Below are 26,139 nucleotides of genomic sequence, written 5' to 3'. Positions count from 1 at the left end.
TACTCTGTTACAATGTCTCCTCCTAAAAAGTCATGGTTTAAACCTTGTCTGGAGTGCGGGGTCGAATGTCTGTCAGGGACCCTCAGGATGACTGCTTATGGTGTCTCAGTTCGGACCACGATGTAGGGGAGTGCGTGTCCTGCCAAAGGATGAATCTGAAGGCACTGAAGGAAAGAGAGGCTAAACTCTTTTTAGCTAAGGCAGAGAAGGAACATAGAAGACATCGAAGGTCTATGACTAAAGACTCGTCATCCCATAAGTCTCATACGAAGAGGCGCCGGCACGAGACTCCGCGTCGTTCTTCTAGAGGTCGATCTCGTTCTCCATCCAGCCGGCGTTGTACGACGTGGGAGGTTAGTCCCACTGTAACTCCCCAGCCTCAAAGTCCTCAGGCTTCGTCAGCGCCATCGCTCATTGAGGTGGCTGAGTCTCCAGTGGGTCCTCAGCTTGCACCTGGGGCTCAAGAGTCAGTGCCACAGGTTCCGTATCTGGCCCCGGCATCTCATGAAGATCCGATGTTTCCTGCTTTCTCGACTCCGGGAGCGGATCAGGCAGCATTTCTAAATTCCATGATCACTATATTTAATAAGGCTATGGCTCCATAAAAGTCGGCACCGTTTGTGCCTTTTTATCAGGCTGAAGATGCCGGTTTGGCGCCGATGACATCGCCAGATGGATCCCAGTTGGGATGGAGTGCTCATCGCTTTTGAAACCAGCGTCGTCGGCAAACTCCATGTCGACATCTAGATTGGAGACCAGGTTGAGGTTGCGGAGGAGAGCGTTGAGGCTCTTGGAAGAGCAAGAATACCAGAGACAATTGATGGAGGAAGGAGAGATTGCTGAGCCCTTGGGAGTATTTCAGGGCCTAGACTCAGCTAGTGGACTGGACACTTCCCCTGAGTGGGATATTTCATCTTCAGGGGAGTTTACTGAAGAGGCAGCTTCCTTCAGCTCTGTTATCAGGAAGGCTGCAGAATTTTTGGACCCTTCCGTTTCCAGCTGCTGAAGTTAAAACTAACATTTTGACATAAGTATTACATCCTTCTTCTACTAAAAAGTGGAGCCCTTTCTCCCATTCAATGATGCTCTTACAGAGCCTATCTTAGATATCTGGAAAAAAAGCCTGTGACATCACCAGCTGTGTCCAGATCTGTTGCAAGAAGGTACAGGGTTGCTCCTGGTGATCTGGGATTTTTGTCACAACATCCAACTCTGGAGAGCTTGGTAGTCCAGGCTTCTTGTTCGGCTCGCTCTGCTCCAGGTTCCTTTCCTGTTACTCCATCGGACAGGGAGTCCAAAAGGATGGAGCAGACAGCTAAGAAGACTTTTTTATCCTGAAGTATGGCGCTGAAGTCGGTTAATGCTACCTGTGTGTTGGGTAGATATGAGCACGCCTTGATGGACATGGCTAGAGCTGTAGTGCCTAACTTGCCGCAGGAAATGCAGGGACAGTTCCATGAACTCCTGTCGGACACCCAAGCTGCAGCCAAGCATATCGTCCAGTCTGGTCTGGATACTACATACTCTGTGGCCAGGGCGATGGGTACTTCAGTTGCCACTAGAAGACATGCATGGCTTAGGTCTTCTGGATTTTCATCGGATGTCCAGACAACTTTATTAGACCTTCCTTTCGATGGAGAAAATTGTTTGGGGCCAAAGCAGGCTCTGCCTTAGAGCGCTTTAAAGATAGTAGAGTTACAGCGAAGTCTTTGGCACTGCAGGCTTCCACATCTACTCCTTTCAGAGGTTTAGTGGGTTTGGTAGTGGAGCTGCTTTTCGTGGGAGGCCTCAATCCACGACTCAACAGTCTGCCAACCTTTCTTATAGGTCCTTTAGAGGACGGGGGAGGGTTAGAACTTGAGGAGCCACCCAGCAGCACCCTGCCTCATCTTCTTCCTCTGGGGGAGCGCAACAAAGAAAGCAGCCCTAGTTTTACATCTGTTTTAAGTCATGCTTCTCCCGTAGGGGGAAGGTTCTTAGATTTTCTCCACGAGTGGGAGTTAATCACATCAGACTCCTGGGTACTGAATATTGTGGGGAAAGGGTATGCCCTTCCCTTTTGTGAGTTTCCCCCTCCCCGTCCTTCGTTTTGTTCAGAGGATCATCTCCTGTTATTTCAGCAGGAGGTTCAGGTCCTTTTATTAAAAGGCGCAGTGGAGTTGGTTCCAGAGCAGGAAAGGGGTCAGGGATGCTATTCGAGATATTTCCTGATTCCCAAGAAGGATGGTCGATTGAGACCTATCCTCGATCTGAGGATTTTGAATTGGTTCCTCAAACAGGAAAAATTCAAGATGCTGACTCTAGCGCTGGTGCTTTTGCCATTGAACAAAGAGGACTGGATTGTGTCTCTCGACTTGCAGGATGCTTACTTTCATATTCCTGTTCTCGAGTCACACAGGGAGTATCTTCAGTTTGTGGTGGGGTCGCAGCACTACCAGTTTGCGGTCCTTCCTTTTGGTCTTACTTCCGCACCTCAACTCGTTACGAAGGTGTTATCAGTGGTTGCAGTGCATCTCAGAAGGAAGGGAATATCGGTATTCCCTGGCCTGGACGACTGGCTGATCAAACCGAAGTCTCCAGAGCGTGTACTGCATCATCTCCAAATGACAACGCAGTTGTTGTTTAGTCTGGGTTTTACGGTAAACATGCCCAAGTCTCACCTAAAGCCCTCTCAACGCCTCCTGTTCATAGGGGCAGTACTGGATACAACATGGAATCAGGCCTGTCCTCTGCCTCAATGGATCCAGGACATTCAGGCGTTGATGCCAATGTTTAAAAAAGCACCGGTTGTTCCAGTCCTCAAGGTCCCATGTTTGCTCGGTCTGTTTCCCTCTTGCATTCTGTTGGTCACTCATGCACGTTGGCACATGAGGGCTCCCAATGGTGCCTTCTCAAACAGTGGTTTCAACACAAAGGGGATCTCGAAGAATCGATAACGATCTCCAGAGATCCTGCAGTGGATCTACGATGGTGGGCTGTGGATGGCAATCTTCCCCCAAGGAAGGCCGTTTGCTCTACCACCTCCAGTGACCACGGTCATAACGGATGCGTCCACTCTCGGGTGGGGTACTCATCTGGGGGACCTGAAGATCAAAGGTCTTTGGTCTCCAGTGGAACAGACTTTTCATATCAATCTTTTAGAATTGCGGGCGATACGTCTGGCTCGCAAGGCCTTCCTCTCGTCCTTTCGCAGTCAGTCATTTCAAGTCGACGCACAACACTACCGCGATGTGGTACGTCAACAAGCAGGGAGGTGCAGGGTCGTACCTTCTCTGCAGAGCGGCTCTGCGGCTCTGGTCCTGGGCACAGGACCATCGGATTTGCATAATAGCAAACCATCTGGCCGGAGTTCTCAATGTACGTGCGGCATTTCTCGGCCGACCACGAGTGGTGTCTCCATCCAGATCTAGTTCTTCACATCTTCAGGGTGTGGGTTTCTACACGGATAGACCTATTTTCCACTCTGGACAACGGTCACTGCCCGTCGTTTTGCAGCCTCCAGTATCTGGTGCAAGGAGCGTTGGGGAATGCGTTTCAGATGTCCTGGTGTGGCCAGTTACATTACGTGTTTCCCCCCATACCCTTGATTCCTCAGGTTCTGAGGAAGTTTGCCAAGATCGGGCTCAAGTCATTTTAATAGGTCCAGATTGGCCGAGAAGGATGTGGTACACTGACCTTCTCCAACTCTCACTGTGCACTCTGCTCCGTCTCCCTCTCAGGGCAGATTTCCTCTTGCAGGGGCAGGTTCTACACCCCCACCTCTAGAACCTGCACCTATATGCCTGGAGATTGAACGGGGCAATCGGAGTTCTTTTTCTCTCCCGCCAGAAGTGGTGGATATTATTTACCGGCCAGGCTACACTCCACTAAGACTGTTTATGCCGGCAGATGGGCGAAATTTGTGGCTTGGTTTGGAGAGAAACAAATTGATCTCTTGAAAGCCCATTTGTCTGATGTTTTGTTGTTTGCTTTTACTTTAGCACAGAAGGATTGTGCAGTTGCGACTGTCAAGGGCTATTTGTCGACGCTGTCAGCCTTTCTTTGCCTTCCGGATCAACCTTCCTTGTTCAAATCATCTATAGTTAGGTTTTTGAAAGGCCTAACTAATAAATTTCCTCCCACTCGGTTTCTCATGCCTCAGTGGGATTTAAATCTGTTTTTGACTTTTTTAATGGGTTCACCGTTTGAACCTATGCATTCTTGTTCTTTAAGGTTGTTGGTCTTAAAGACTGTTTACCTTGTTGCTACTACGTCTGCTAGGCGTGTGAGTGAGCTTCAGCCTCTTAGCGTCAAACCCACCTTTACGTCATTCTATGCTGACAAAGTGGTGCTGAGAACCAGGGCGGCTTCGCTTCCTAAGGTTGTCACTCCTTTCCATATGGGGCAGTTGTAAGGAAATGCCTTCCCTGGCATGGTTACCCCCTAACTTTCTGCCTTTTGTTGATGCCAGTTATGATTGTAAGTAGCAGGGAGTAAGTGAACAGTGTAGCCTTTTTAGGTCGAGCATAGCAGCGCACAAGCGCAGCTTTTCTGACGTGTTATAATGTATTTGTGGGGTTTAACCATGCCCACCTCATGCCCATCACTTTTACTCATTTGTGGGCTTGCCTTTCAAAAATCCCTTGATATCATTGGTTAATGGTTTACGTGTGTCCCACCTTTGGGCAATTTTGTTACCGCCTTGTAGACTGACCCCGTTACATGGATAATTGCACGATTGCAGATACACTTTAGCGTGAGTGAACTACTTTCTTTCTTTTGTTTCTCCTGTTGGCTCTCCATGGTAGGGACGGCGCTTAGATCTTTCTTACAGCGTGAGCTTGATCTGCGGTATTGTTGAGCTTCAACAGTTAGGTCACATTGTTTCAGTGGAGGCCATGATGCTTTGAAGTATGGAGTGCAAACTTGTATTTTGTCTCAGTCTCTCGTTGGTCTAAGAGTGGTCCATGGCGGCCATGTCGCTTTGAAGTATAGAGTGCAAACTTGTATTTTGTCTCAGGAGTACAAAAATTCATGTTTTGATTAATAGCGGAGCAATGCCCGGCCCGTCTTTTTGGATTATGTTGCATTCCATGTTAAATGGATGTACTTCGGATGTGAAAGTCGCCACTCTACAGGGAGTGCAGAATTATTAGGCAAATGAGTATTTTGACCATATCATCCTCTTTATGCATGTTGTCTTACTCCAAGCTGTATAGGCTCGAAAGCCTACTACCAATTAAGCATATTAGGTGATGTGCATCTCTGTAATGAGAAGGGGTGTGGTCTAATGACATCAACACCCTATATCAGGTGTGCATAATTATTAGGCAACTTCCTTTCCTTTGGCAAAATGGGTCAAAAGAAGGACTTGACAGGCTCAGAAAAGTCAAAAATAGTGAGATATCTTGCAGAGGGATGCAGCACTCTTAAAATTGCAAAGCTTCTGAAGCGTGATCATCGAACAATCAAGCGTTTCATTCAAAATAGTCAACAGGGTCGCAAGAAGCGTGTGGAAAAACCAAGGCGCAAAATAACTGCCCATGAACTGAGAAAAGTCAAGCGTGCAGCTGCCACGATGCCACTTGCCACCAGTTTGGCCATATTTCAGAGCTGCAACATCACTGGAGTGCCCAAAAGCACAAGGTGTGCAATACTCAGAGACATGGCCAAGGTAAGAAAGGCTGAAAGACGACCACCACTGAACAAGACACACAAGCTGAAACGTCAAGACTGGGCCAAGAAATATCTCAAGACTGATTTTTCTAAGGTTTTATGGACTGATGAAATGAGAGTGAGTCTTGATGGGCCAGATGGATGGGCCCGTGGCTGGATTGGTAAAGGGCAGAGAGCTCCAGTCCGACTCAGACGCCAGGAAGGTGGAGGTGGAGTACTGGTTTGGGCTGGTATCATCAAAGATGAGCTTGTGGGGCCTTTTCGGGTTGAGGATGGGGTCAAGCTCAACTCCCAGTCCTACTGCCAGTTCCTGGAAGACACCTTCTTCAAGCAGTGGTACAGGAAGAAGTCTGCATCCTTCAAGAAAAACATGATTTTCATGCAGGACAATGCTCCATCAGACGCGTCCAAGTACTCCACAGCGTGGCTGGCAAGAAAGGGTATAAAAGAAGGAGATCTAATGACATGGCCTCCTTGTTCACCTGATCTGAACCCCATTGAGAACCTGTGGTCCATCATCAAATGTGAGATTTACAAGGAGGGAAAACAGTACACCTCTCTGAACAGTGTCTGGGAGGCTGTGGTTGCTGCTGCACGCAATGTTGATGGTGAACAGATCAAAACACTGACAGAATCAATGGATGGCAGGCTTTTGAGTGTCCTTGCAAAGAAAGGTGGCTATATTGGTCACTGATTTGTTTTTGTTTTGTTTTTGAATGTCAGAAATGTATATTTGTGAATGTTCAGATGTTATATTGGTTTCACTGGTAATAATAAATAATTGAAATGGGTATATATTTGTTTTTTGTTAAGTTGCCTAATAATTATGCACAGTAATAGTCACCTGCACACACAGATATCCCCCTAACATAGCTAAAACTAAAAACAAACTAAAAACTACTTCCAAAAATATTCAGCTTTGATATTAATGAGTTTTTTGGGTTCATTGAGAACATGGTTGTTGTTCAATAATAAAATTAATCCTCAAAAATACAACTTGCCTAATAATTCTGCACTCCCTGTAGTCTCCGTATCTGTGGAATAATTAACATGACCCGTTGATTAAAATTGTTACCTGTGGAGTTGATAACATTGGCTTGTTATCTGGCCAATTGAAATATTCTGTTACCCTTGTGTATTTCATTGCAGTACCTCCACATGGTTCTCTCGCTCAATCTCACTGCCTACCTCGCACTTAGTTATTGCTTCTTTTTTGTATCTGTCTACTATACTTCGATCTTTTCCTGCTTGACTCAACTTATCTCTTTGTGTTCTCCCTATATCATACTGCCCCCCCAACTGCATCCTTTCTCTAGCACGCTCTTTCTTCTGTTTTTTTTTTATCTCACTATTGCCTTCATTCTCCTGCTAATTCCCCTCTCCTCTGGCTCTCTCTCTCTTTTTGCCTCTTTAATTTGTCTCCACTTTTCTTTGGTACCCACTATCACTCAATTTTCTCTCTCCCGGTGTCTCTCTCCTTACCTTTTTGTCTCTTTTGCGTCTGCATTCTCTCCATCCATGCCCCTCCTTCCCTCTCTTTTTTTCCCTTCGTCAATGATGTGTCTCTCATTGTCCATCTTTCTCGTAGCTCCTTAATTTATCTCTCTCACGCAGTGACAGACTGGTTTTGTTTCTGTCCCTCGCTCAGCCTCTGTCTCTCGTGCATGCTTTCTTTGCCCTTCTCCTCTGCCTGAAGCAGACAAATAACATCTGTTATGAGGGGGGATATTAGAAGTCTTCTATATAAACGTGTGTATTCTTCAGAATATATTGGTCAAGAGGCACGTACCCTATTGTTCTTCATAAGTTTGAAGTGGAAGTGTAGAAGTGGCAATGTAGTTAGAATTTGACATGAGTGAGCCAGCAGATTAAGAGGGCGAGCCCAGCTGAGGGTCTAACTGAGCTCAGTCACCCATGCACGACCCGAACTCTAAAAATGTTTGGTGCGTAAACTGTGCACCTTATAAAAAAAATTATCGACTCTCCAAAAATTGTGTTTCTTTAACATATGGAAGGGTTTTTACTTAGTAAATCAGGCTGTATTACTACATTGGGAGCATTTGTTATAAGTCACAGTTTGTAATCATGAATGTAAATGATTATTACATTCGGTAGAAAGGATGAAAAAGGGACCGCTCCAAGCCTACGCACATTCATTTAGAGAATTCCAGTTTGCACAACGTGCGGTGGGTGCCTGATGGGGTGTAAAGCACATTGCGCCTGGCATCTCTGCACACACTATTTTCATTTTGGTGTCCTCTAGGGGCTGTTTGGAGCATTACAGTCTAATACCAAAAGTTTATTTCATGTAGAAGTTTCTGTTGGGTTTATGCGATAATTGTAAATGTTTATTATTCTTTCCTTATTGCAATTATGACCAGGATTCAGGGCAACTTGACATCCTTATTATGCTGACGGTTGGAACACTCTTGATATGTTTGGGTGACATTTCTAGCTTATTTCTCTTGTTACTCCTCTGTGGCTGGCTTGTGTCTTTTTTTTTGGGGGGGGGGATTGTGTTAGAAAAGGACTTCTCTGGGCGGAGGTGTGACCTCCTCTCCCAGGAAAGATGGACATTCAAGGGCAGGGAGCTTCAAAGGCCTTGCTGCCTTTGAAATGCGACCCAGACCTCTGCAAATGGTGCAGGAGGCCGACCCCCAGTTCCTGACCCCACTTGTGGCGGCAGGACTGGTGGGGAAATGTGTTAAATTAAGAGGAGTGCCCACTTCATGCCAGTCCCAGCCCTAGGGTGGATGAGGAGCTGAAGTGAGCACTACTTTTTTAAATTCCTCTATCTTGTGTGGAAGGAATTAGGCCAATAAGGTTAGGGCTATTCCCACCTTACAAAGGAAGTGGTCATAGAAAGGGTGTAGTCACCCTAAAGGTGATTAGCCCATTGGCTACCACCTGGCACTCACTGTAATGCCTCTAAATGCACTTTTTAGATTGCACCCTTGAACCGTAGAATCGGATTTCTGTTGAACTAAGAGCGGGACAACCGAGAACTCACCCAGCAGAGAAGACTGCAGACACCAACTGACTTGGCCCCAGCCCTATTGGCCTGTCTGCAGCCTTCAAAGAACATGCACGCGGAAGGCGACTTACCCTGCAGCCCAGTGACCTCCAAAGCCTTTGATAAAGACCAGGAACTCCCAAGGACAGTAGAGTTGTCCTAAAGAAACCATCTCTAAAGAAGTCTGCTTGAGGAACAGCATAACCACCGCCTGGACCCACCTCTGCAGCCGACACCCCTGGCCCAAGTCAAGGGGCCCACCAGTCCAGTGAAGGTTCCTCAGCCCTTCGGATCAAATGTCCACCATGGGCTGACCCCTGCCGGACTCCACAGTGGTGCCTGCAGCCTAAATCCAAGGACTCCCCCTGACTACGACCTGCCCGGTAAGCTGTTTCCGGTGTCAAAAGACACCCCTGCACCCGGAGCCTCTGGCTGCTGGGGAGCTAGACCGTTTATGTCCCTACGACCCCTGGCATCTCTGTTTATCTGGGCAGCTGTGGGTTGACCTCGCCCAGCCTCCTGGGCAGAGCTTGCACCCTGTTTCTGAATATGATCTGCATTGAATAACATTGGGTGCCCGACTCTGTGTTGCCAGTCTGCACCCTGCCACCCCTTTGCCACTGAGGGTGTTAGTTTGGTACTGCTTGTAAATCTGTCATTTGACAGAGTGGACAACCTTGCACATGTTCACCAAACACTACTGTTTGGACAGTCAGGTCCTTAGGGACGGGTACTTTGCCTGTTCGGTCCTGCAGGACTTTCTAGTATGATTTTGGTTCGCAGACCCACCTTTGGGGATGCTCTCTATCAGATGAACAAGTTACTTACCTTCGGTAACTCCTTATGTGGTACAGAGGTATTCCTGTTGCAGATTCCTTACCTAACCACCCATCTTCCCTGCTCTGCAAACTGATTTCTAGGGTCAGAAAATCACCTTTCAGGGCCTTAGTTGTGACGCACCAATAGGCATTGTTATTCATGGCTCTGCGCTTCTTCAGTGAAAAGAAATTGATGTCAGCATGCCGGGGTGACACCTATATAGGACTGGTGACATAATTTTCAGCACAAACAACATCAACGAAGGACTCAGAGCTGATCGACACCTCCTAATGGTTTGCAGGGGTACTGCTCAGAAAGTTCTCCGGAACAAGCTGACTCCTGGGTGAAATTCAAATGGTAAGGAATCTGCAACTAGAATATGTCCGCAGCCCCCAGAGCTTCACGATTAAGCGGCCATGATGGTCTCCGGTGTGGCCAGGCCCCCGAAGACACCTTTTTAAGGACAGTGTATCCCAACCTGGGGATGGCTGTTGAGTTTAATGTGTTTGTTTACACGGAATACTAGCAGTTTACTGCAGGTTCAAATATTTCAAAAATGGCACAATAACATTTCTATTTAGATCAGATCCTTAATTTGGAAAGAGACATATGAGCACAGTTTGATGCTTTTGCGGGGAGTTAATTAAAATAAATTATAGCTCTGGCTTCCCCAACGACTTCCTATAAGTAACTTTCCTCTGTGCAGCCAAGCCTATTAAATCTGAATCCTTTGCGTGGTTCAAAGAATATATGTTCACCAAAATTGAAGAGAGTGTATTTGAGACAAAATTGTGCGTATTTTCAGAACTCATCAGCTGGTGTTTGGAGAAAATGGCTGCATTTCCAAAATATATTTAAAGCTTAAATTTCAGTGATAAATCATGTGGCTTTGCGGAGACCTATTACAATATTATTCCATACATGTCAACTTTTCGAAGAGCGAGGCAATGAAACATATTAAATTGATTTTATTTTCCATATTGACTAACATTAAAACAGGCAATTTTAGGTGGGGGTGGCTAAAAAACAGCCCTTTTTGGCTTTAGAAATCGGGAGTCATGTATCAAATGTCCCTGTCTGGTATCTCTGTACTTATTTTTGACTCCCACTTCCCTTATTAACCCATTGTCATCTGTGTAATATGAAAATAGAACAGTGTAGTGTTCTATATTAACGTTATTGCCTTTTTATTGTAGCCATTTATTAGCATTAGGTATACATAGCTGGATTTCAGTGATACAGCAATATCGTCCTTCCTTGTCTGTATTGCCGCTCTGGTGAGTGTATTATATGTTTAAAAAAAATAATCTCCAGCTGTTATATGCATTTCTTTCATGCTATAAAGGGAACGGATCTGTAAATGTTCATATAGGTCTCAAAGTTTATCAAAACATTTTTCCAGCCAGGGACGTTTGTTCCATATCTTGGTGACCTCATGAAACTTCAGGAGGCACTGCAGCGGTGTATCGGGAGCATACAACGTCATGCTTCTAAATGTCGGCATGTATCACTGTCGGACCATACCCAACTTAAATTACAAACCTACCATACCTACCCTGCCTAGCAGATCATGTCAACCTACTTTATATAACTACCATACTTAACATAATTTACCTAACATATACATAACCTACATATCACACTTATCCTACCATACATTATCTTTGATATCTACCTACTATATTTACTCTCAAGTCCTACCTGCCTACCCTTGTGTGTGTGTATAACCTACCACAACTTCTACAGCTAATTACAATAATGTCCACACCTAGCTACCATTTCTATAATACATTTATTTTTCAGAATATATGTACCTAACATATCTGTGTATGTCTTACTTCTGCCCTGAGGTATCGGTTGTGTTAAAAAGGGGACACGTTATGGTTGTTTGATCACAAGTGAGGGCTTACGGAATTACAGCCTGTATTGGAAAAGTGTCCACTGCAGCTTTAGGAGGATATTTAATTGTGAAAGCTTTTTCTTTAAAAATAGCAAGACGTAATGGCTTTGTCAAAACTTGTTGTGCGTATATTTTAGATTGTCTGGCTTCAGGATTATTGTTTTACAAATTATGTACTTTGCAGTGAAGCAATGTAAAGCTGCCAGCATTATCCAAAATTTCAACCGTTGACTTTGAACAACTAATGGGATTGTATATCTGTTTTTCGTTAAGTTTGATGAGGCTTTTCTTATCATTTTCTTTCCAACAGTGACAAAGGTCGATGGTTTTGATTTTTTGTCATGTCTGTATGTTGCAAGTTTCAGATTTGTGTAGACAGCAACCAGAAAAGCCATAGTCGCACCAACAGTGGCATTAGTACAGCAAGTGGAGGAAGCAGTGAGCCAACTACTCCCAATAGTGAGAGACCAGCACAAGCTTTACTAAGGGATTATGGTAAGTAGACCACCAAGAAAATGTTTTGTATGGCTTCGATAAGCATCCAGTGTTTCTAACACCAGTTGACAAGACACCTGGGCCCTATATTACAGATAGGACATATACGCTTCCTGTTCGTGTGCTAGTGCACTTTTAAATGTGTGCTTTGGCATAGACTGGGACAGTGCGCCCTTTTATGGTAAATGCGCTATCTTGAAAATAATGCATTAGTGAAAAGCGGACCAGCTGTTTGAAACAGCAGGTTTCCTTTTCACTTTGCAGGCAGCAACCTGGGCTGCAATTCAAAAGGGACAGAGATCCCCTTGTGGGCAGGTGCAGTGAATGACTGTACTTGCCTGAAGGGGGATTCCTGGGAGATCCATAAGTTCCCCCTTTCCGCTTGCAAGGGATGACCTTCCCTGGCACACAAAATGTGCACCTCCTTATTGTGGTGCACTGTCAGTCTGTCTTCTGGCGGTCTCTTTGCTTTGCCACCTGTATCTGTAATACAGCATGGGCACAGAGGCAAAGTGTTTACTCTTTTGCATGTGGCCAGACCCCCATGCAAATGAGAGAATGCCCCCGTGATCTTGCTGGCCAGTGATGTAACAAAGGTCCCTGGACATCCCGCGGTGCGATGGTGCCCCTGAGCTCCATGGGTACCCCCTCAGCACAATACCCTGGCCTGAGAGCTTTGCAGGGGGACCCCCCCTCACATTTTATTATGCCACCTCTCGCTGACGTGATACATAGTACAGAAAGGACCACATCAGCTGCCTATTCTATACCTTCAGAGTTCCCTGGATGTGCAAGTGCAGAGGCATACACCCGTTGTTCCCTTTGATGCACTTTTTGTAATACAGCACTGGATATGTATTATTATTAAGAAACTGTTTAGAGAAAGAGGATTAACATAAGTGCAGCCATGTTGCGCATGGATCCCCGATAGCTCCTCTACGCTACACCTGTGGTCTATGAGATCAGCTGTACAAGTGAAGAGGATGCAGGTGGCATATTCAACATGAGATTGTGATTGGCTGGCTCTTACAACCAAAGATTTTTTCACCTATTTGTTCCAAGTGACAGAAGTAAAAATGCAAGTTTTGCTCTCACACTACTTGATGCCACTTGGAACTCTCTGTGGAAAACAACTTCCTATCCCATGATTCTTTGTTTAAAAATGAAAAACATTCTTTAAAAATAGGGTTACAGTAACTGTACTCATTGAACTTGGTCAAAAAAGATACATAAGTATATTTTGTAATTTCAGTGGTATTGCCACCGTCTAATAATAAAATATTTGTTTACAAGGTATTTATCGTTAATAAATTCATGTTTTAACCAAATCAGAGCCTCTAGAAGCTTAATAAATCCAAACAATTCTAATTTTGTAATTGAAAATAACATGGCAAATAATTCACTGGTTTCTATTTAAAAAAAAACTGTTTAGATATGTCCCCTTTCTCAATCTAATTTAGACGCTCAGTGTGTTTGTTATCAAACCTTCCAAAGAGAACCCATATTTCATGTTCCTGTGAAAGCTACGGCACTGCGTATAAAAAGTAAAATTACACTAAACTATACAGCAGAAAGAGGCGATATTTTGTGTCCTATATCCCAGCCAGCCTTTGGAGACCATTATAAAAAGATCTACATACGGAACAGCCAACAGCTGGGAGCTTAGGATTTGTTGGAAGAACTCAGGCTGAAGCAAGCTCCTGGCTGTTGGATGTTCCGTATGTAAGCGAGATCAGAAGGACTTTACCTTTCAGAAAGATATTGAAACTTTCCTATGTTCATTTGCGTGTTACACCATTCGCTCATCTCACTAGTACATTTAATTTGCTTTTGTGCATAGAATTCTTTTTATTTGCTTTTATTTGGGGTGAATGATGAGTAACCCCTGTAGTTAAGATCACTTTTGCAACTTGCAACTGTTGATTACAATGGCCTATGTTAGAGCCTCAAAATTTCACTGCTGGGATAAGAGCCTCATGATTTTATTAAAATGATATGTCATACTTATTTTAGGGGGTTCTAGCTAATGCTCCTCCACCATTGATAATGTTGTTGCCATTCACATTTTTCTTTCCCATACAGCATGGGGTAGTGGGTCAGCCCCCTTCAATCATTGCTTAACCTTACTGTGAGTGACTGCATTCTTCTGTTTCACGAGGAGTATGTAAGCAGTCGTTATCCTCACTTTTTGCCTGATATTGATGCTGACTTGACTGAGTGTGTGCTGGGATCCTGCCCACCAGGCCCCAGCAACAGTGTTCCTTCCCAAAAACTGCTGTACCATTGCTCCCACAATTGGCACACCCTTAGCATAAGTTCCTTGTAAAAGGTACCCATGGTACCAAGGCCCCTGTGGCCAGGGAAGGTCCCCAAGGCTGCGGCATGTATTAGAATGGCACCCTGGGGGACCCCTCACCAAGCACATGCACACTGCCATTGCAGTTTGTGTGTGTTGGTGGGGAGAAAAAGCCAAAGTCGACATGGCACCTGTCTCAGGGTGCCATGCCCACAAACCACTGCCTGTGGCATAGGTAAGTCACCCCCCAAGCAGGCCTTACAGCCGTAAGGCAGGGTGCACTATACCACAGGTGAGAGCATAGCTGCATGAGCAATGTGCCCCTACAGTGTCTAAGTCCATTCTTAGACATTGTAAGTGCAGTGTGGCCATATAAAGTACATGGGCTGCTAGTTTGTCATTAGGAACTCCACAGCTCCATGATAGCTCCACTGAAGTCTGGGAAGCTTGGTATGAAACTTCTCAGCACAATAAACCCACACTGATGACAGTGTGCGATTTATTGAAAAATGCACCAGAGGACATCTTAGAGATTCCCCCTGTATTTTATCCATACTTTTAGTGCAGGACTGACCGGTCCGTGCCAGCCTGCCACATCCAGGTGAGCTTCTGACCACATGGGATGAGAGCCTTTGTGCTTTCTGGGGCCAGAAACAAAGCCTGCACTGGGTGGAGGTGCTTCAGACCTCCGCCCTGCAGGAACTAGTGCACCTGTTGGCGAGCCTTAAAGACTTAGGCCTCTTTTTACAGTGCCACAGGGGACTCCAGCTAGTGAAGATGCCCCCCTGCACAAAGTCCCACTTTTGGAGGCAAGTCCGGCTGGAAAATTAAGAAAAACATTGGGGAGTGGCTACTTCAACTAGGTCCACCCTTAAGGTGTCCAGAGCTAAAGGTACCCACTCTGCTAAATTCTCCATCTTGGTTTGGAGGACAGGGACATATAGGGTTAGGTCTGTGTCCCCCTCCCCAAAGGGAGTGGACACCAGAAAGGGTGTTGTCATCCTCACTGACAGTAGCCATAGGCTACTGCCCTCTGATCCCTGTAATGCCCCTAAATCCAAGATTTAGGGCTCCCCCTAACCTAGCTCATCAGATTCCTCGTGATCTCAAGAAGGCAATAACAAGAGAGAAGGATGACTGCTAAGCTGACACGCAGGAAAGAAGACTGAAGACACCAACTGATTTGGCCCCAGCCCTACAGGCCTGTCTACAGCTTCTGAAACCCTGCTACAAGAAGGCGACGCATCCTGCAGGACCAGCAACCTCTCAAAAGCCTCAAGAGGACTGCCTGCACACCAGAGGACGAAGATTTCTCATGGACAGCAGCCCTGTCCAGAAAGAAACTCCAGCAAAGGACTCCAGAACGGCCCCGGATCTGCGAGTCCTGCCCACTCTGCACCCAATGCCCACGGCTAGTGTCGAGGTAACCCACCAGTCCAGAGCAGGTTCCCAGGTGTTTCTGAACTTTCTAAATAAAAGGGTCCCTGAAAACAATATAGTAGCTAGACCTGGGAATAGGAAGCTAAATCTATAAGAGAAAAAAAGCTACTCTATAATTGTACTTTGTGTATAAATATACAACAAAGGGTCACAATATACCAACATTCATATGATAATGTATGTCCACATTTATTTTGATAGCTACATGTCCAGTCCTAGGCTACATCCAACTCATCGCCTTCATATAAATAAATCTCATTTTGTAAAGACATATAATAATTTTATTCATATTTTGTTATATCATATCAAATACATTGTTAACAATGAATTAAATCAGTCATACCACATGCACACAAAATTCCTATGTATAAAAATAGTTATACAAAATTCATACAAAAATAGCTACAAAAAAATTCTTACAACAATATCATATATTATAAGTCTATATACATATATACAAATATCAATAATTTCCAATACATCACTGGTTTTATACACCATTACAAAAACATAGTAGGAACCAGGAGCCTACGCGCGTTTCGTGTATCCTCTCATATGGAGGCCACCTTCATCAGGGCCGTTCCCAACTTTGCGTTCCCAAAATAAATACAACTGCCTTTGGGCGGACACTTATATTGCACAAAATGTTGATTCCTTGATATTTGTCATATAGGGTGATACATGACGATGTTTCTAGATAAGAGTCATAATAGTAAATAGGCGATCTTTCAGGTGGAGAAATCAGCAGACTGCTTGACATCTACCATATTGTCCATTACAGTGTTATATATATTGGATTGCCTTTCTTAGTTCTGTCGCTCATTAGGAGAAAACCTTCTGTCCCCAACTGGAATAATAGTTCAAATCCATCGCTTTGACATAAACGATATCTACATGGGTCGTGCTGGTCGATAAAGCACAAACACAAATGGTTCTAGTCTGCACGTCCATTGCATGTGGTATGACTGATTTAATTCATTGTTAACAATGTATTTGATATGATATAACAAAATATGAATACAATTATTATATGCCTTTACAAAACGAGATTTATTTATATGAAGGCCATGAGTTGGATGTAGCCTAGAACTGGATATGTAGCTATCAAAATAAATGTGGACATACATTATCATATGAATGTTGGTATATTGTGACCCTTTGTTATATATTAATACACAAAGTACAATTATAGAGTAGATTTTTTTCTCTTATAGATTTAGCTCCCAGGTGTTTCTGATCTTGTGTCCAATTTTGGGTTGACCCCACCTGGCCAACACGATGATGCCTGTATCCTAAATCCAGAGGACCCCCCTCACCACAAGAGAACCGGATGAAGATTCCCGACGCCTAAAGGTACCCCTGCACCCGCTGCCCCCTGGCCTTGGGGAATCTTACCACCGGTCCAGCAACATTCAACAGGCGGCTCTCCTCCTTGTCCAGCCTATGGTTTTGCGGAACTGACCCCCTGGACATAGCCTGCAGCATCTTTGTGACCCTCCGGGTCTCCCTATTGAAAAGCAAGGGGAGCTCAACACTGTGTTTGAACCCTGCACCCAGCCGCCCCTGAGGGTGTGTGTTTGGTGCTGACTTGTAGCCCCCTGGTGCTCACTTAAACCCCCAGGTCTCCTCTCCGAAGACACGGGTACTTCCCTTCAAGCAGGCCTGATTCCGAGTGCCCCTAGTCTCCATAGAAGCCCATTTTAAATCCGTCCTCATCTTTGACTTCTGCACCTGGCCGGCCCCTTGTTGCTGGTGGTGGATGTTTTGGGTTAACTTGAACACCAACCTGTGGACATCTTAACCTCAGGAGACTGGAACTGTAAGTATTGTACTTACATCAGAACCATACTATCTTTTCTCCCCGCCAAATCTGTCTTTGAAAATTGCAGTGTCAACTTTTAAAACAGATTATTACTATTTATTTGAAAATCGTTTTACTCACCAAATTGAAACAACGTAGTGATGATACATATGGTTGCTACTTACTTACAAATGCACTTACCTGCAAACTGAATCTTGTAGTTCTGGAAATAACGTAACAAAGTATATTTTTGCTATATAAAAAACATTGGCATGAAGTTACTCATTGAGTGTGTGCTTCCTTTATTGCCTTTGTGTGTACAACAAATCCTTTGCTCTACCCTCTGATAAGCCTAACTGCTCAACCACTCTGAACAAAAGAGATCATTACTATTTTCTTCATTAGCCTCTGTTAAGTTTCTGGGGAACCCCTAGACTCTGTGCACCCTATATCTAATTTTGATATAGTATATACAGAGCGAGCTTCCTCCAATAGATTTAATTTCTCTCATGCTGTGGCTTTCTCCGAAATTACCAGACCAGCATCCTGGTTACACAATTCACACAGGAACAGAACGCATTATCTGAAGTGCTCCATTTTCATAATCTTAATTACACATTTTTTCATCTCAATTTTTAATTTCTAAATATTAATATATTTCACCCTCGAAACAGAATTCATGCTTATGGGGAAGAGAAGTTGGCTCGGTCAGAGTAACTCCTCAGAGCTATAGTTGCAGTGAGAGGAAGAGAAAAAAGAGAGAAATGGTCAAGTAACATTTGCAGATTAATCTGACCCTCAATACTAAACTCATTAATCTAAATCCGGCTAAGAACCTCAAAGACAAAATCCATTTCACCTAGCCTTTTCATCCCATTCAAGTAATTCCTTATTCATCCAAGGCCAGCACCTTCCTGTCAGCCATTCAGATGACATTCTTTCCTAACTATAGTTCACTTCATATCTATAATCCACTAGCCTGAAACAACTCATGTTCACTATTTAGCTGAAAACTTTAAAACAAATCTGGACAAACCACCCCTGAGAATGTGGTGTGTACTCATATTAGTAATAGCTCCTTTGTTAGAAATCTGTGAACCATGCTCTGTTCTTCTCTCAAATCAAATCAAATCATTAACATTTATAAAGTGCGCTACTCATCCGTGTGGGTCTCAAGGCGCTTGGGGGAATGGGGTTACTTGCTGCTCGAAGAGCCAGGTCTTGAGGAGTCTCCGGAATACGGAGTGGTCCTGGGTGGTCCTGAGGCTGCTGGGGAGGGTGTTCCAAGTCTTGGCCACCAGGTAGGATAAGGACCTCCCACCTGCTGTGGAGCGGCGGATGCGAGGGACGGCGGCGAGAGCGAGGCTGGTGGAGCGGAGGAGACGGGTGGGGGCGTAGAAGCTGAGGCGTCGGTTGAGGTATTCTGGTCCCTTGTTGTGGAGGGCTTTGTGTGCTTGGGTGAGAAGTCGGAAGGTGATCCTTTTGCTGACTGGGAGCCAATGCAGGTGTCTCAGGTGGGCGGAGATGTGGCTGTTGCGGGGTATGTCGAGGATGAGGCGGGCGGAGGCATTTTGAATACGTTGCAAACGTTTCTGTAGTTTTGCGGTGGTCCCAGCATAAAGGGTGTTGCCGTAATCCAGGTGGCTAGTGACGAGGGCGTGGGTCACGGTCTTTCTGGTGTTGGCGGGGATCCAGCGGAAGATCATGCGGAGGGTGAGGAAGCAGGAGGAGGACACGGCGTTGACTTGTTTGGTCATGGTGAGAAGAGGGTCCAAGATGAAGCCGAGGTTGCAGGCGTGGTCTGAGGGGGTCGGTGCGGTGCCAAGGGCCGTGGGCCACCAGGAGTCGTCCCATGCGGTCGGGGTGTTGCCGAGGATGAGGACTTCCGTTTTGTCTGAGTTCAGTTTCAGACGGCTGAGCCTCATCCAATCTGCGACGTCCTTCATACCATCTTGCAGGTTGGTCTTTGCGCTGGCGGGGTCCTTGTTTAGGGAGAGTATAAGTTGAGTGTCGTCGGCGTAGGAGGTGATGATGATGCTGTGCTTGCGTACGATGTCGGCGAGGGGGCTCATGTAGACATTGAAGAGTGTCGGGCTGAGCGAGGAGCCTTGAGGGACGCCGCAGATGATCTTGGTGGGGTCTGAGCGACAAGGTGGGAGGTAGACTCTTTGAGAGTGGTTGGAGAGGAAGGAGGCGATCCAGTCCAGGGCTTGGCCTTGGATCCCGGTGGAGCGGAGGCGGGTTATTAGGGTGCGGTGACAGACGGTGTCGAAGGCAGCCGAGAGGTCGAGGAGGATGAGGGCGACTGTTTCACCGTTGTCCATCAGGGTTCTGATGTCGTCTGTGACTGAGATGAGGGCGGTTTCAGTGCTGTGGTTGGCTCGGAATCCGGATTGTGAGGGGTCGAGAAGGTTGTTGTCTTCAAGGAAGTTGGTAAGCTGTTTGTTGACGGTCTTCTCTATGACTTTGGCAGGGAAGGGGAGGAGCGAGATGGGGAGGAAGTTCTTCAGGTCGCTTGGGTCAGCCGTAGGTTTCTTTAGTAGGGCGTTGACTTCGGCGTGTTTCCAGCTTTCGGGGAAGGTAGCGGATGAAAAAGAGGAGTTGATGATGGTCTGGAGGTGCGGGGCGATGATGTCGTCGGCTTTATTGAAGATGAAGTGTGGGCAGGGGTCCGAGGGGGCACCGGAGTGGATTGAGTTCATGGTGGTTTTGGTCTCTTCAGTGTTGATGTGGGTCCAGGCGTTGAGGGTGATGGCTGGGGGTGTCGGTTCAGTGTTGATCGGCTGGGTCTGGTGTCCGAAGCTGTCGTGGAGGTCGGTAATCTTACGATGGAAGAAGGTGGCGAGGGAGTTGCACAGGTCTTGTGAGGGCGTGTTGGCGTTGGGGTTGGAGAACTCTTTTACGATGCTGAAGAGTTCTCTGCTGTTGTGGCTGTTTTTGTCCAGTCTATTAGTGAAGAAATTCCTTTTGGCTGCGCGGATCAGGTGGTGGTGTTCGCGGGTAGCGTTCTTGAGGGCGGTCATGTTGTCAGCGGTGTGGTCCTTACGCCAAGCTTTCTCGAGGGCGTGACAGGTTTTCTTTTATTCCTTAAGGGTGTCAGAGAACCAGGGAGGTTTTTTGGTGTTGGCCTGTCTTGGAGGGCGTCTGAGGAGAGCAAGGTTGTCTGCGCAGTTGGTGATCCAGTTCGTGAGGCTGAGGGCTGCGTCGTTGGGGTCGGTGGTGAAGGTAGGTTGGTTGTCGATGAGCGTGGAGAAGAGCTGTTCTTCAGGGATTTTGTTCCACTGTCGACGAGGGATGGGTTGAGTGCGGAGGTGGCGGGTCTTGCGTCGGAAGGTGAAGTGGACACAGCTGTGGTCGGTCCAGTGTAGAGCGGAGGCGTGGCTGAAGGAAACGTGTTTGCTGGCGGAGAAGATGGGGTCAAGCGTGTGTCCGGCGATGTGGGTGGGGGTGTTCACCAGTTGCTTGAGGCCGAGGTTGGCGAGGTTGTCGAGCAGAGCGGTGGTGTTGGGGTCGTTGTTCTGTTCTAGATGGAAGTTGAGGTCGCCGAGGAGGATGTAGTCTGGCGAGGGCGTGCGGGGAGATGAAGTCGGTGATGGAGTCGCTGAAAAGGGCGCGCGGTCCGGGGGGGCAGTAGATGAGTGATCCTCTGAGGGTGGTCCTGGGGTCGGTGCGGATCTGGAAGTGCAGGTGCTCTGCGGCGAGGGGGGTGTCTTCGGTGGAGGTGGTGACGCTGATGGAGTCTTTGAAGACGATGGCGATTCCTCCTCCTACTTGGTTGGTGCGGTCTTTCCTGGAAATCTTGTATCCTTCGGGGATGGCTATGGCGATGTCTTGGGCCGAAGAGGCGTTCATCCAGGTCTCCGTGATGAAGGCGACGTCCGGTGCTGTGGAGTCCAGGAGGTCCCAGAGTTCAACGGCGTGCTTGTGGACGTATTGAGCGTTGACCAGGATGCATTTGAGGTGGTTGATGGCGCGTGGGCTGGTGGTCGTGGTAGTTTTGTGGTGGAAGATACGTTTGCAGGTGTGACATGCGAAAGGTCCATGGGTACGTTTCGGGTTAGCTTGGAAGCAGGTGCTGGAGCGCCCTGGGTTGAGGGCGTGGAGGGTGGTGGGGTCGTAGCGAAGCAGCGGGGTTTGGGAGTGCTGAGGACCAGGGGTCGTGGCGCTGGGCGCGGACGGGCGCAGACGGGCTTGCCTTTGGCGCGCAGCGGCCGCCATAAGAGGGAGGAGGGGGGGAGGGGTCAGCTGGGGGCGGGGGACGGGAGTGGGGCGACAAATGGGGGCTGGGGGGCGGGGGCGTGCAGGAGGTGGCGGCGGGACAGCGGAGGGAGGGGGGGACAGGTAGAGGGGAGAAGAGATGGGGGAGGGGGGTTAAGGGTGGTGGGGGGTGAGTTTAGGAAGTTTAGGAGTTTAGGGAGAGAGATAGGAGGAAGGTTGGGAAGATAGGGGAGGGGGGTTGTAGAGGTGGGTGAGGGTGAGAGGTAGAGTGAAAGGATAGGAAGATAGGGGTGGTTACAGAGGGGGTGGCGAGTGAGGGGGAAAGATAGGTAGATAGGAGGAGGTGGTGAGTGAGGGAGACAGATAGAGAGATAGGTAGATAGGGGTGATACAGGGGGGGAGGCGAGTGAGGGAGAGAGACGAGACCGGAGCAGGAGGACAGGCGCGGGAAGAACCAGGGAGCAGGTAGCAGAAGAAGAGGAGCCGAAGAGGAGCTGAAGAATAGGAGACAGAAGACCACAGAAGAAGAGGAGCCGAAGAACAGAAGACCACAGAAGAAGGTACAGAAGAAGAGGAGCCGAAGAACAGAAGACCACAGAAGAAGGTAAAGAAGAAGAGGAGCGCAGAAGACAGAAAAATACAGAAGAAGGTGAATCATTCTCAAATCATTCACTTCCACTGGCTGAGCAATCACAACTGTCTTCTAAACAGAATAGTGTATAAACTATCACAAACATGTAGGATCCTCTGTAACTTCCCTAAAAGATTCTGTAGGGCCCTTAAAATGTTTTAATCCCCTTGCAATTGAGTGGTCATTTTGGATGGGCAACATCACGCCACCTCAGCAAAGCCTCACCTTTCGTTTGAGGGACTGGAAGCCTGCTCTAAGATGACCACAGGAGTGCACTTATTCCTCCTGCTTCACCAAACCTGACTAAGAGACTGAAGTAGTTAAACACTCTCAGTTGCTAAATTCAGGGTCTTCTCCGTTTAGTCTACCTAGACTCACCTTTTACCTCTAGAGGAAGAGGGTACATGAGGGCTCTTGAGCCTTTACTGCATACACATACAGCTTCTGACAGATACTTCAAACCACAGAATCCTCACCTTTGAATATTCTCCTGGTGCCAGTCTGGATCTGGAGACATTTGAGGCAGTTGTTCCCTGCGCTGACTGGTGGTGGTTCACTGCTCTACGCTGAATCAATACTGCCACTGAAGTGACATAGCTGAACAACAAACAGGTACCACCCCTGCATGCTGACATTATTTCCTTTTCTCTTTGCACCCATATATATGGATATAGAGCTTCGCTCCCAAGTTTGTCGTTCTTCCAACGACTTCAAAACATTACTGTTATGTGCCACAGATGCATGTCCTCACTGAAAACGTCAGGATTCATACTATACTATGACCATAGGAAGCAGACCCGCACACAGTCTGGATTTGTTGCCTGTGCTCCAGACCCAACTTGTGTAAAAAAATTACATCCTAATGCATCCACATGCTAATCAAGATTAAGAGGCACATTTGGATGTTGTCTAATTCAAGAAGTCCTGGTCTTAGGATAGATAACACTCCTGCTTGAAGTTGCAAGCCTGGTCACAGGGTTGTTCTTGCAACCGCTCCACTTTCTACTTGAAGACTTTGGATCAAGCACAAGAATAAGACAGTGATGCAGGACTCAACCACTTCCTGCCACTCTGACTACAAAGAGATGGGGGCAAAGGCATCAAGATTTAAGGCTCACTCTTCAAGATCACCAGCCGTGGATTCCTCAGTTGGTCCTCATGCACCCCGAGTTCCCCAGCCATCATCGACCCAGCAGCAGATTGAGACCTTCCAGAAGACGATACTGCAAATCTTCAGTGAGCTTTCAACTTCATCTGGCATGCTTTCAGGTCCCACAGAAATGCAGGGTTTTGCAGTTGGGTTACCATTTTTTGTGAGGTTGGGGGGGGTCTCTACTCCACTCCGTCTATCCCCCTGGGAACTGTCACTGGACCATACCGTCTCGGGTACATATTTCCATGCCGCCACAAGATCTATGCTGGTTCCTGATATTTCTACTTATGCAACCAGTGGCAGTGGATAATCCGGTACAGACACCCAGGTCGAGTGCCGAACTGATGTTGGCTCGAGCTTGACCAAAGTTGTGCTATGAAATTAAAAAAAGCTTAACCAGTTGTCATGCAGCCTGACTCTAACTCAGTGCTTCTAGCGTACCACAACTATCAGCAGAATCTGCTTTTTTTTTATTTATTATGACTCTGATCTTATGTTAGACTTTGGTGCACCTCAGGATATTTCGATGGTAGTAAGGAGCTTCACCTTCATTACACTGATGATGTCTTATACATTAATTTACAAAATGCTAGTGGCCTTGATATCTCCCCTAAGAAAGAGATTGACTCTCCCCATGGGTCACTGATGGAAGGAAGTACCTCATTTGCAGTGATTTGGAGGGCAGCCAAAGTACAAGAAATACAGCTTCCCTCCATTGAGGCTAAAACAAACATTTTGATAGAAATTCTACAGCCTGGGCCAGCAATATCTCAGCCTTTGCTCCCATTTAATGAAGCTCTCACAGATACTTAGGTGGATACCTGGTTGAAATTGTGTCACACAAGACTGGATGGCGCCCAGTGACTCAAATTTCTCACCGAGCACCCTAATTAGGAGAGCCATATTTTACTGGCCCTTTAAAGATGGTTTCTTGTTTATTTGGACAGAGCCGCTGTTCACAGGAGTTTCATGGTCCTTTGGAGTTGCAGGGCAGTCCTCTGACCCCAGCAGCCATGAGTAAGTCAGTTACACACCCAGTTGTCAATAAGGCTAGCATAGAGATAAGTGGTTTGAGTTTGTTGAATTCAGGACCCTTCCCAAGGGGTCCCGAGGAAGCCAGCAGGCAAGAGTATGGATGGAGAGTGCCCCCACCCCAGAAGACAGGAGTATCTACAGCAAGGACCCAGCTACAGAAGGGGGAGTTAAAGCTGCCCCCTAGGAAGGCCAACAGAAGTCAGTGGAGCCCCATGAGTGACCTTTAAGCGTTGGACACAGAGAGTCACAAGTAGGCCTTACCAGCCCAGCAAAACAGAAGTCCCATGTCACAGGAGTTGCAGGACAGGAGCTGATCTTAGGTTTGCAGAGTGCTGGAGGCCAGAGCTTCTTGGAGCCGGAGGGTCTCCCAGAGGAAGGGCCAACAAGCCTTGGCAAGTGCACCAGTCGCGGTGCACAGAGGTGCCAGTCCAGTGGCAAGAACAAGGGCCTACAGTCTCCCAGCTTGGATAGAAGACAATCAGGACCCAGAGGAGGTCACTGACTCACCACCTGTGAAGCAGGATCTTCGGATGTCCAGAGACAGCAGACCCCACCAACCGGTCGATTATGCCTTGAGGTGCCTGCGGTTGTAGGGGAGTGACTCCACTCCAGGGAGATTACTTTTTGCTTTTTGTGCGAACAGAGTCCTTGTGAACTTGGAGGATGCACAGCCTTGGATGTTGCAGAATTCTTGCAGGATCTGGAGAAATAATGTTGCAATGGGGGCCTTCCCAACAGAAGCAGACTTGTTTAGTTCCAGGCGAAGACCAGCAGCATTTCTAGGGGCAGAAAATGTCTTGCAGAGAGTTCCTTGTAGAGTCTTGCTTCACGAATCTGAGGACCCACCCGTGAGGGAGCCCTTAACGCTAAAAGGGGGTTTGGTCACACTCTACAGTGACCCACCTATCAGAGGGGGTCAGGGACGTCTCCTACCTGGCTGAACCAGCCAGATGTTCCCTGCGCAGGCTGTCAGCTGGACTCCGTAAGGCTGCACTGGCAGAACTGGGGGATTCCCTAGAGAACCCCCAAAGTACATGGTATCATGCAACTAACACTGGAATCGTGGTAGTTGCATGATTCCAACATGTTTTCAAACATTCTTTGGTTCCGAGTAGCCATTATGTAGTTGGACCACTCGTGTTGAGCAGTGTCCACTACTGTAGGAAGTTGGCTCTGTATATACTATTTCAAAGTAAGAAATAGTGTGCACAGTCCAAGGGTTCCCCTTAGAGTTAAGATAGTGGCAAAATTAGATAATTCTAATGCTCTATATTGTGGTAGTGTGGTCGAGCAGTAGGCTTATCAGAGGGTAGTGTTATGCATTTGTTGTACACACACAGGCAGTAAATGAGGAACACACACTCAGACACCTCCAGGCCAATAGTTTTTATATAGAAAAATATATTTTCTTAATTTATTTTAGAACCACAAGATTCAAGATTTGAAGTAAAATACATAAAATGCAAGGTACTCCACACAGGTAAGTAAGGAACTTTTAATTAGAGCAGTAACATACACAGTTTTAGTTAAAATGGCAATAAGCTTTTTTTTAAGTGGACACTGCAAAAATCATCAGTTCCTGGGGGAGGTAAGTATTGGTTAGTTTTTCAGGTAAGTAAGGCACTTACAAGTTCAAGTTCCTTAGCATAGCCAGCCCACCATTGGAGGTTCAAGGCAACCCCA

At 46.7% G+C, this 26,139-nt stretch overlaps 1 protein-coding gene across 4 annotated transcripts in view; it reads left to right on the top strand.

Annotated features, from left to right (window-relative positions):
- Positions 1-26,139, top strand: part of RALGAPB (Ral GTPase activating protein non-catalytic subunit beta) — a 1,713,320-nt gene that overhangs the window by 731,365 nt on the left and 955,816 nt on the right. For all 4 annotated transcript variants that reach the window (XM_069243900.1, XM_069243898.1, XM_069243901.1 and 1 more), the window contains one exon: positions 11,747-11,882. In XM_069243900.1, coding sequence (XP_069100001.1) covers positions 11,747-11,882 — 136 coding nt within the window. The remainder of the gene's footprint in view (positions 1-11,746; positions 11,883-26,139) is intronic.

Source organism: Pleurodeles waltl, chromosome 7 (genome assembly GCF_031143425.1).
Source record: "Pleurodeles waltl isolate 20211129_DDA chromosome 7, aPleWal1.hap1.20221129, whole genome shotgun sequence".
NCBI lineage: Eukaryota > Metazoa > Chordata > Amphibia > Caudata > Salamandridae > Pleurodeles > Pleurodeles waltl.
Note: the sequence above shows the minus strand (reverse complement) of the source record. Positions and strands in the feature narration are given on the sequence as shown.